At 42.7% G+C, this 12553-nt stretch overlaps 1 protein-coding gene across 3 annotated transcripts in view; it reads right to left on the bottom strand.

Moving 5' to 3' along the window:
- Window positions 1-1408: 1408 nt before the first annotated feature.
- Window positions 1409-12553, bottom strand: part of LOC146830093 (uncharacterized) — a 106433-nt gene continuing 95288 nt past the window's right edge. For all 3 annotated transcript variants that reach the window (XM_085604322.1, XM_085604320.1, XM_085604321.1), the window contains one exon: window positions 1409-6134. In XM_085604322.1, the coding sequence (XP_085460448.1) occupies window positions 3863-4861 (999 nt within the window). In that variant the 5' untranslated portion in view covers window positions 4862-6134 and the 3' untranslated portion in view covers window positions 1409-3862. The remainder of the gene's footprint in view (window positions 6135-12553) is intronic.

Raw genomic sequence — 12553 nt, forward strand, 5'->3', positions numbered from 1 at the left:
ATTTATCCCTTTTTTTTTTTGCAACCTCACAGGCTTGTCTGGCATCCTTGTCAGTACTAGGCTTGCCAAGAGGTGGTACAGAAGGTCTGGCTCCCAAATGATTGCGTCCTACCGATGTATATACATTAGCAATAATTATAGGCAACTCACCTACACGGTCGGCAACCGCCAGCGAGGTAAGTCGCTGGCGTATAGCCAGAGACACTGATCCACCTTTAATATTATAATTATTTCGGAGACTATGGGAAAATTACCCATTAGTTTCATCTCCAAATCTAGGGAAGGACCTGCCCCATGTTCATTCTGTATCTGTTCGAGGACGTTTGGAAGAACGGCCATCCAAGAAGTGCCATGACAGAGTATAGACTGTGGCAAAAATAGTCCCCCATTAGTGGGGCGTTTGCCCATAGTTGAATGAACAATTACAGGACTCATAACAGGAGCTGCAGAAAACTGGGCTTGTACTTGCAGGCCAAGTCTAGCAGGACCAGCTAATAATGATTGCAAAATAAATTGAGTTAGACGTCTCTACGAGATTTAGATTGCCTAAATCTGGATATGGTGTATACCCAATTAATGCCGGCCAAGAAGCCCCCTCATTGCTGAGAGGAACCATTTAAATTGGTCCAGGCACATGGGGAATGGTGCAATTAAACCATGGCTGATGTTCACAGGCCATAAAAGGAATTTCAACAAGTGCATAAGGTCTAGATGCAGCAGGTGTCTGAGGGACAGTGTATTTATGAAAAGTGCTAGTGTTATTATCCACAGATGGAAATGTGACCAAAGAATTAAAAACTTCAAAGCGGAAGGCAGTGTATGTTTCTACTGCAAAGATTACAGGGGCTCGAGTATTAGGGACTCCATGTTATGTTAAATATGCATAGACCACCGGTCAGCAGTTGACCGCAATAGGTTGTGCCATAAGTAATTAACAAAGTCTAAAACAAACTGGGTTGTAACCTTTCAATATTCAAGATTGAAAAACCAACAGAACTAGGTGATCCCTAAAAACTGTGAAGGATTAATCACCCACACCATGGGCGTCGCCGGTAAAAAGAGTGAGGGTATTGTGGACAACAACAAGCCCTACTCAGGGTTCCCACAAAAAAGGACCCAACCAAAACTGCGGAGGCATGTTGCATGGATTCTGCTCATTAACAGAACTATGCTTAAGACCATAGAAAATCAGCATGTAGAGACTGAGTCACCATACTACCTCAGTATCTATGAGCCAGAGTGCAACTAGCTATAGTGCCTCACTTGCCCTCCTAACCTTTCCAGAGAAAGAAGTGAATTGTCACCCCAGAACACAATACTCTCGATCCTCTCACGAATCGTGGTAACAGGACACACCCTTTCGCTCTCTCACTCATACTTGTCCACAAAAAGATATAGAAACACAAAGGAAGTTTATAATATTAATTTAAACTTTTGCACTCGAAGATTTAGTATTTGCGCCACAATTAGAAAACAAATGCACATCAACAATATCATTAGCATGGTTAACAAACCATATATCATAAAAAGCCATGTCATGGTATAAGACAGCTTAACCTAACCTCTCCCTTTATACTGTAGCTAAATGATTAGATATTATAGATCACTGGAATTATTGGCAGACCCCGTACCTTAGCATACATAGGTGGATGTCCTACAGCTCAGATGACGCAGCACACTTGCTTCAGGACCTTCGCTCAGTGTGTGTTTTTCCAGAACCCCTGTTCTCAGTTATACAAGATGGGGGGGCTCACAAACAGCAGCTGCATTCTCTTGTTATGTCCAAGTGCTAGTGACTGACCCGAGAGAACAACAAGGGGCATGCTTGTTTGACCTTGTCTATCATATTCAGACTAAACCCTATGAAAAAAATAACATACAAAAATATGTACAGGTTCTGTGTGAACATACAATGTGGCACAAAGGCAAGCGTGTTATGTAGTAATGTGTGCAAAAGAAAAGCAGCCTACAAGGTCAACAGTTAGGCTAACATACGGAAAGCAACAATGGGCCATGCAAGAAACACACAACAGTGGCTTCACCTTTCAAGCTCGCCTTCTGGGCTCACAACCTCGTCTGGCCATCCTGTCAGAAGATCACCCCTCTTTCCTTGGGCAGGTCATTTGTTTCCCCTTCCTGAGATTTGTTCTCGCCTCTCTCCAGGAGGGCAACAGGCTGTCTCGAGGACAGCAGTTGTGTGCAATCAAAGACGGTTAGTGGAAGGTTTTGGGCAACAAAGTGACAACTTTCTAAAAATTGCCATTTATAAAATAGTTACATTAAACTCACATTATGCATTAAGTTGGATTTAATTCAATGATTCTTTGGATACCTTAAAGTTTCAACTTTAGTAGTCCCATTTTAAAGTTGGCAATACTGAGCTGTCATTGTGTAATTCTATACTAATCAATGGGGGTACTTGTCTTAATACAGTGAAAACGACAATGCAGGGATTTTGCTGTCAGGGAATGTAAAACATAACTGGTATACTTCTTTTTAGAAAAATACACCCTGCCTTTGAGGCTCGGTAGACCTACCTTAGGTGTGACTTACAAATATTAAAAAGGAAGGTTTTGGCTTGGTCACAGATTGAAATGGCACAGTAGAGTTAAAAGTTTTAATGCTGCTCTGCCAGCCTGCAGTGGCAGTGTATGAGAGATGTTACACCTCGTCACACTCGTGGTGGCACAATAAGTGTTGCAGTCCATGAGGAACACTTAACGTATAGGCCCCGGGTACATCGGGTGTAATACATTAGGGACCAATGTATCAGTAAACTAATGTCAATTGGAGATAAGCCAATTAAACAAATACTTTTAAGGGTCAGATTCCATGCACTGAGGCCAGGAATGCAGGGTCCACAAGCACTACAGTCATTACACAGCACTAAATCCAGCAATAGTAGGGCAAAAAGTGTATGGGGAAAGCCTGCAAAAAAGAGCGTCTCTCACATTTATCTACATAATTAATCATTGCTTTTGGCTTTTTACTACATAACACCAAACATTATAGCATTTCACCTACTAATGAAATAAAAATAAGTCTTTAAAAAAACAAAAAATGATACAGCATATTACATGTTACGGATCTTCATACGCCATGATGTTTTCTCATGAGAATTAGTTATAAATATTTTCTCAAGTCAGTTACATTGCATTGAAGCTTTAACATGGAATTTTGTCACAGTAAGAAATGTTTGAATCTTGCTTTGTTGTTCCAAATAACATGTTATTGCACATTTATTTTCACAGGCGTGTGTCTACATGTGTGCGTTTAAATTCATGCTACAAGTAGTATTTTTTTAAAAGGACAAACAGTTGTCATGGTGAGGGAATATTAGAAAGTGAGTGAATGGGGTAATACGGACTTTAGAAAAGCTCTTGGTCTTGGTTATACTTTAAACAATTCCACACACAATTATATTTACCAGTCACGCATCCCTGTGCACGGCAAGACTGCAAGGTTTATAAATATGAAGAAATTATCAAATAATAGAATACATATGGTGAAAGAGAGGACTCTTATTGTATTTTTATCTGACTTCTGGATTCGCTTTTGTATCCATTCTATCGCCCAAATGCTGATATATCTAGTATTCCATACTCTAGACTATGAAATTTCTACAATTAACAGATTCTCTGATTATTTTACGATGTCTGCTTTCTTGTCAAGCTTTCTCACGTTTGACACAATGAATTGCCTTTAATGAGGGAATCTGAGTGAAACTTTTCCTATGAAAAGATTTCTTATCAGTGAATCTTTCCCCATAATCTGTGCACTGATATGGTTTCTCACCAGTGTGGGTTATTTCTTGTCTTAAGATAGCTTTCTTCTTAGTGAAGCCTCTCCCATGTTAAGTGCACTAATGCGGTTTCTCACCAGTATGGATTCTCTGATGCTGAAGCAGAGCACCCTTCTTAGTAAAGCTTTCCCCGCATTCTGTACACTGATAAGGTTTCTCAACAGTGTGGATTCTCTGATGTCTCAACGAATGGCTTTTCTCATTAAAGCTTTTCCCGCATTCTGTACACCGATAGGGTTTCTCACCTGTGTGGATTCTCTGATGTCTCAAAGAATGACTTTTCTCATTAAAGCTTTTCCCGCATTCTGTACACTGATAGGGTTTCTCACCAGTGTGGATTCGATGATGCGTCAACAAATGGCTTTTCACAGTAAAGCTTTTCAGGCATTCTGTGCAATGATAGGGTTTCTCACCAGTATGGATTCTCTGATGGCGCACCAGCGTATCCTTCACATTAAAGCTTTTCCCGCATTCTGTACACTGATAGGGTTTCTCACCAGTGTGGATTCTCTGATGATCCAACAAATGGATTTTCACAGTAAAGCTTTTCCGGCATTCTGTGCAATGATAGGGTTTCTCACCAGTGTGGATTCTCTGATGCTTCAACAATGAGCTCTTCTCAGTAAAGCTTTTCCCACATTCTGTACACTGATAGGGTTTCTCACCAGTGTGGATTCGATGATGGTTCAACAAATGGCTTTTCACAGTAAAGCTTTTCCCGCATTCTGTACACTGATGGGGTTTCTCACCAGTGTGGATTCGATGATGGTTCAACAAATGGCTTTTCTCAGTAAAGCTTTTCCCGCATTCTGTACACTGATAGGGTTTCTCACCAGTGTGGATTCGATGATGGTTCAACAAATAGCTTTTCGCAGTAAAGCTTTTCTCGCATTCTGTACACTGATAGGGTTTCTCACCAGTATGGATCCTCTGATGGTGCAACAGTGTATCCTTCACATTAAAGCTTTTCCCGTATTCTGTACACGGATAGGGTTTCTCACCAGTGTGGATTCTCGATGATGCAACAGCGTGCCCTTCGAAGTAAAGCTTTTCCTGCATTCTGTGCAATGATAGGGTTTCTCACCAGTGTGGAAAATCTGATGCTTCAACAATGTGCTCTTCTCAGTAAAGCTTTACCCACATTCCGCACACTGATAGGGTTTCTATCCATTATGAAGTCTCTGATTCACCAACAGTTTTTTCTTTGCATCAAAGCATTTCTCACATTCCATACACTGATGGGGAATATCAGCGGAATGGGTTGTCCGATTCATCATCAGTGTTCCATTCCCACTGAAGCATTTCCTACATTCTGTACAGTGATAGGGCTTCTAAACAGTACTGGTACTCTGATGAATGTACTGTATGCTATTCCAAGTGAAGATGTTCTCACATTCGGCACAATATAGGGTTCCTCACTAGTATACATTATCTTATGCTTCACCAGTGTGCCATTATCAGTTAATCTTTTTCCACTTTCTGTAGTCACATAGTTTCTAACCAGTATGGACTATATGACAACAGTGAATTCTTGTCAGGGAAGTTTTTCCCACATTCATTACACTATAAGAGTTTCTCACCAACACAGATTATTTGTTGCTTTACCAGTTTGCCATTCTAAGTGAAGCTAATCCCACATTATTGACATTTATAGCGTTCATCACCTGTATGGACTCTCTGGTCTCTCAACAGCTTTTTTGGTTCAGTGGAGCTTTTCCCACATTCCACACAGTGGTATGACCTATCCTCGAAAGGAACTATTTGATGCCTGTGCAGCGAAGTACGCTCAGTGCAGGTTTATCCACATTCCATATACAGCTAGATTTTCTCCCTTGTAAGCATTCTCTGATATTTCAACAGAGATGTTCTGGACGCCACGCTTTTCTCACACTGCTTACACTGGTATGGCTTATACTCAGGATATTCAAATTAACTGCTCTAATTTCGCATTAGAATTACAATTGTGGGATTGCTGAGCGAAGATTTTCTCCCATTCTGCACTCGTTTTTTTCTCACTAGAAAAGAACATCTGGGCTACTTTTCAGACGTATGAATTCAGAACAAAGGTGTTCACTCTTTGTATACTTAGAGATGATCTCTGCTCTGCATCTTTTTAAAAACCGTCCCTAAAGATGAGCCCTGCAGGAGCTTTTTCAGACCAAGGCCGGTGTTTCTCCCCTGAACGTTTATCGTAGGGTGTGTATCCAGGTCCAACCTCCAGCTGAGAGGTTTCTCAGACTTTACACACTGATACAATTGATCATCTGGTGATGCTGCCAAGAGCTTTTCTGGTGCCGGGGTGCTGCAGGTCTCTTCATCAGGTTCTTTGATTCTGTGAATGAGAAACAACTCTATGTGAGGGTGGGGATTAAATCAGATACCTGCTTTCATCAAAAGGACTATAAAAGAGAGAAACTGGAGGAGGAAAGTGTGTTTTTAAAGGGGAGAGGCACAGACAGAAGAGAAAAGCAACAGGTCTGCACTCAATATATTAAGGTTTAATGTTATAGTTAGAGCATAAATGTAGAGAACAGTTTTCTGTTTGGAACTGATGAACTACTTGATCCAGTTGGTGCCTCTGCCAATGAGACCTAACCAGACAGTGGTAAACTAGGCGACCCTTCTTAGGGTGATTAAACATTAGACACGGTGTACCCCCAGTTATATTACCCCAGATCTCCAGTTTAAACCATTGGCTGGCATATAGAACCATTTAGTACACAGGGCTGAAGTTGAGAGCGATCACCCTACTGTAGGCACGGCCTTTTGACTACCATGCATGGACTCATATCTAGCCCTGCCTACCAGTCTTTAAAAATGGCATCCTGTAGGACAATACCTGGTGTGACATGTATTTAGAGGTTACTGTAATCCAGGAAAAGACGTATAAATAATAGATGTTACACTACATTCACAAAAGATACAAATGTGCTTTTATTTTTTGAAAATGCCAATAAAAAGGATTTCATAAATGAAAAAAAAAAAGAAAAAAAAAAAAGATTTACCAGTAACTTTTAGGACTAGTAGAGTGTGTGAACGATCCCTGCAATGACTCAGACTCCAAATACCAGATCACTGGAAGCGCCACTGGATCCGCTCCAGGATCTTTGACTCTGTGAAGTAAACTTCCATAATGCAAGTAATATTGGATTCCTTCTCTGAGTAAATTAGCAGAATTTCAAATCTAAGGATTTGTTTCATAACATTGCAGACCTACAATGTCCTAAGGCAAGTTAGTTATCTCCCATAAAGCAGCGATGTGATGAAGTGCCATGCCATTTCAGAAATCCAGAGAAAAGTTCTCTTCTTGAAGTGGGTAAGGAAGCATAAATCAACCAACAGACACAGACAACGGATCTCTGGAGGAATATATTCTATATTTATTAATCCACTATTAGCGAAAGACACATCAGTGAATCATAAATCATGCAAGCATACATGAGAGTATAAAGCCAATAATGATTTAGGATCCCAACACAGGCAGCCCTACCTCGCAGAGCACATGTGGGATCCGAGACAGCCAAGACCTGGTACTGTGAGGAATGGTAGACAACATCCTTCTCTCGCCAGAAAAGAATCCAGGACCATGAGAGCCTCCCCAGCCTTGACAAGTAAGACTTAGGAACCCTACTCACACCCATCAGCAATCTTTTCCTAAAGGTTTCCCCCACCATAGCACCATGCTGTTCCAGGGGAATAGGGGTTGGGGTAAGAGGTGCAATAAAGTTTCAGGGGGATCTGGGAGGGTGACACTTACCTCTGCCAGGAACAACTGAGCATGCTCACCATAGAGTTGACTCCTGGGCAAAGAGTCACCTCCCTAATACGGAGCATGACTGGGGAGTGCCCGACCACCTCCCTCCTGCATGGTTTAAGTGTTGTTACCTTAGTAGTGAGAGGATTTTTGAGACCCAAAATAGAGACCTGGTCCTGAACACACAAAAACTGGCCCTAGACTAACCCCAGACAACCTTTCATTCACACATTTTCTACACAACCATTTTCCAACAAAGTTGCTCACTCTTTGTACAGACACTCCCCCAAAAATGATTTCCCAGCTCTCTATGCATTCAACACATACCAAGGGAGAAACATGGACATTCCAAAGTTGATAGTCCACAGAGAATAAAGCACTTTCCAGAGAGAGCTCAGATCTACAACCACATAGGGTCTGACATGACATGTGCCCTGAGGTGTAGAGTCGGCGGCAGAAAACATCACCTTCACCAGCACACCAAGCAACACAATGTGCCCAGTAATCAGTCTTGGCACATGAGTAACGTGCCGCCAGGATGACGTCTGCCACTTTAACTGCAAATCAAGAGTGCTCGCATATCCTTGCTCAATATCAAACCACAAAGGTGGAGAAATGTTTTTCCAGGTTTTATTTCTTTAACTCACATCAGGCCTATTCTGACCTTGAGGCACTTTATGATTCAATACAATTTAAAGTGAACACTAGATGTGCCAGTGATTTCAGAGGTAACTTGTTATGTTAAAAGTGGTATGCATAGTTGGAAGTACACACCTTTCTTTCACTAAACGATTGAATTAATGGAAAGCGGTATAAATTGAATAGGTGGGGAGACAGGGAAGATCCCTGCGGTACACCACAGTCAGTTTGACTTTAGAGGCAGTGAATTGGGAGAGACGGACTGATTGAGAACGGTGATCTAAAAAGGGCTTGAGCCATTTAAGGGTCCTGGATCGCTGACTCTGTCCACTAGGAGTTCATGGTCGACCGTGTCGAAGGCAGCCAAGAGGTCTAGAAGCACCGGGGGCCCGATTAGTGCCCTTATCTGCTTCTTTCCTTAATTCGTCTAGTAAAGTCAGAATAAGTGCCTCCGTAGAATGAGAAAGCCGAAAGCCCGCTTAATGGGAGTCGAGAAATTGAGACCGTTCAAAGGAGCAGAGACAGTTGACAACATATGATTCCAATACCTTGGCTAAGAAGGGGAGCAGAGAGATAGGGCAATAGTTTGTGAGGACAGAGGGTCTGCCCCTATTTTCTAAATAATTTTAACTATTTCAGCCTCCTTAAAAGCTTTGCGAACCACACCCTGGATAAGCAAGTTGTTCAATAATGAGAGGGCAGGGTCAGGGCAAGTGAGAAAAGCTTCCCTCAAAATGTGTGGGGGGCAACTATTAGCCGGTGACCCAGATTTAACTTTCATCAACAGGTCCAGAAAAGCTTCTCTGCTAATAGTGGGGAACTGGTGCAGGGAGAAAGTGTTCCTGAGAGCAGCTGGCTGTGTTTCACGGGGGGTGGGGGGCGGGAGAGAGTTTACAGGGAAACTAGTTTTTATGGTGATGATTTTATCAATAAAAAAGGTGTTAAGGGAATTACATAATATCTGGGTAGGAGCTAATTTGACTCTGTACGGATTGGATAGCTCCTCAATAATTGCAAAAATGTCTTTGGATTTATTTGTTGAACTCTAAATTTTATTGGAGAAATAGGTGGTCTTGGGTTGTAAGATCGTTTTTATTCTGTCTAAGTTGCGCTTGGTAGATATATTTTTTATCTGGAGAGTAGTTCCGTCTCCAGATATGTTCCGCTCTGCGAAGAGCTAATTTTTAAAGTTTTAGTTCTTCTGAGAACCATCTCTGAGCGTTGTGGCATCTAGCCAATATGACTTTCCTAAGGGGGCAGGACTGTCCCTGGCGGCCACTATCCATGATTTAATACTTTCTTCATGTTGGTTGACCAGGGACTGCTCCTTCGGCCTTGTAGTTCCCAGCAGTTTACAAAATGCGTTGATGTTAGTACGGTTCCAGTTTCTTACAATTAGACTCTCCTTTTCTTGAGGTTTGGCTAAGTTCCAGTGTGAGACAATTTGAAAAAGAACACTAAATGCATACAGTGATTACAAAGGTACAATACAGGATCAGTATAGTGCACGCACTTGTCTGTGACCAATTAACATGTTTGTATAAGTGAGAGGTTCAGCAATGACTAACCACATTCCAATCAGGGTCCTAAGCCCATTCTCAGTGGTGCCTTATCTTCCTCCCAAGTAATATCCAGCCGCAATCTCATGTGGGGTTGGTGCCCCATCTATCAGTGATATCTCTCTCATGACCCATGGAAACACACGAAAATCATTCCTCTTTTGAAACTACCCTCGATTGATGCAGCTCGGCCAGGAAACTATCGACCAATCTCTCTCCTAGGGTTTCCATTGTTCAGTGCTCCTCTGATGCAGGGGTCTCAGAGGAGCACTCAGGCTGGGGGAGCTCAGAGGAGCACTGTGGCTGCAGGGAGCTCAGAGGAGAACTGAGGCTGCAGGGAGCTCAAGAGGAGCACAGAGGCTGCAGGGAGCTCAAGAGGAGCACAGAGGCTGCAGGGGGCTTAGGAGAGCACTAAGGCTGCAGGGGGCTCAGGAGAGCAGAGAGGTTGCAGGGAGCTCAGGAGAGCACCGAGGCAATAGCTGGCTCAGAGGAGCACAGGGGCTGCAGGGGGCACAGAGGAGCACAGACTCCTGAGGGCTCAGAGGAGCAGTGAGGATGCAGGGGGCTCAGAGGAGCACTGAGACTCCTGAGGGCTCAGAGGAGCATTGAGGGTGCGGGGGCTCAGAGGAGCACAGTGGCTGCATGGAGCCCCGAGAAGCACTGAGGCTGCGGGGAGCTCACAAGACCAATGAGGTTCCAGGGGTTCAGGGGACCACTAAGGCTGCAGGTAGTTCAGAGGAGCACGGAGGTTGCATTGCATCTTAGAGGAGCAGTGAGGCTGCAGGGAGCTCCGAGGAGCACTGAGCAGAGCCCCCAGGATATTGTGGCATACATTTGCTAATTTTGCGGGACAAGAATTGAAATTTTGCGGCATTATTGTAGCACTTTATTTTATTTGTAATCATTTCTTTTCAGCCTTAAATGAATGGAAACTGTTTTGGCAGAGTATTCCACTTTGAAATAGGCAAGTCTAAAGTGTCTGAGAGTGTTTTCCATTTAGCCTTTTATGCTAAAGTTAGGACCTTCAAATGAGAATTTATAATCTGGTATTTTTGTGAAAATAAAGTGACCTAACAAAACTGTCACAGAGCACAGTGCTGTGTTAAATTAGGTTGGAGGACTCAATTTCTGCGGGATAGCTGTCAATACATTATCAAAAGCAGGTTCTAACTTGTGACCTCTAGGTTATGGATAATTCTTCACAGCAAATGCTCCAAGTACTGAACTACCTTCTCAAAAATGCATGAATATTGTAATCAAATCTCTCAATAACAGCATCACCCCAAATCGGACTTTTAGTCAACAATACCACAAGCTGTCTTCAGATTTGCACTCATAGGTTGGAATGGACCATCCACAGAAAAAAATATGATGGATGGAGGGTAAGTAACAATTCTGCTCTCAATGGAATAAGCTTTGAAGCGTGGTCTATCTGCCCGTATATCTAATGCACAATCGAGATTGTTAATTTGGACTGGAGTCAAAGAATCAATAATAAGTGACCCCCATATTATGACGTTTTTTGGCAACATCGCTTTGCATTCTGGTATACGCAGATTTAGTTTTCCCTTTTAAGGCACAGGTTTCTGAGGTCCACTACGCAAGTGGTGTTGCTTAAAATTCAGATTTGCACATTTGAGCCCCACATCCAAACTTTGAAAACAAAAAAAATGATCTTACAGTTTCAACCAAAAAAAAAAAAAAAAAAGGAGTAGTTGTGCATACTTCACACTCAATACAGAGCGTTTCAGACTGCTGTAGTCTGCACAGGTACCCCATTACTTGTGCAATAGGCAGACAATCCACATGTAAACAACAAAAGTAGGGCCTTTCATTTTGATGAACAGTTTTTAATGTCATCACTGGCAAGCCTTAAAAAACTGGAGGTGTGCACTAATGTAATACACTTCATAGACACCGGTATGCAAAAATGTTTTTTTTTCTTCAACAAGAAAACCAAATTACACTTTTTGAATCATGATGCAAATATGCAAAAAAAATAATCATACTTTATTTAAATGTTTTTTTCTGGCTCAGCGTTTTGAATTCCTTTCTAAACCAACTTTCCCTTATGAAAGACACCCTTTACACGGAGTATTCAATGGGTGGTAGAAAAACAAGGATTGAAAAGACCTGCTGTGGACGGCAGTGCATGCACTTCTGTTGCCTGCTACTTGGAAACTGGACTGGCGCAGCAAAGGAGAGCAAGTGATGGCCGTCCGTGAGCTCGATCTGCCACCTCTTGGCCCCCATGAACTCCATCTTTCATCACAGGCAGGGGTGGCAGCTGGGCGCTGCAGAATGTAAGCTGTGAACATAGCTCGAGGAGCAGGGGAGGGTTGCAACTGCTAACAGGTGTCGTGTGTCACAGCTGCGTGGTTCTCCACTCCAGCCCTGGCTGCCCTAAGGTCTGATGGAAGCTTCTAAATCTGCCTTAGTGCAGCACCTGTGAGAAGCTCATGTAGAGTGAGGGGGCCAGGCTGCTCGGCGCCACAAATCACGTGTTACCATGGCAGCCCTGAGCTATCCTCGGCTCTGGGTACAATTACAGAGCTGCAAGCAGGATAACAAATAGGGAAGTGACAGTCACAGCCTCCACCCTCCGAGCGACAACACTGTTACACAATCACTTCTGTAATGTTAGGGATGTACGGCGACACGTAGTGACATGTGCAGCCAATCAAATCCTACCATTTCTGCCGTAGACCTTTTTTTGCTGCCAAGAAGAAAAATATGGCAGTCATCATGCTCCTCACCTAATTTCGAGATTATTTTGCAAATCGCGAAATCACGAAATGC

The sequence above is a fragment of the Triturus cristatus genome, chromosome 5_1 (genome assembly GCF_964204655.1).
Source record: "Triturus cristatus chromosome 5_1, aTriCri1.1, whole genome shotgun sequence".
Classification (NCBI taxonomy): Eukaryota; Metazoa; Chordata; class Amphibia; order Caudata; family Salamandridae; genus Triturus; species Triturus cristatus.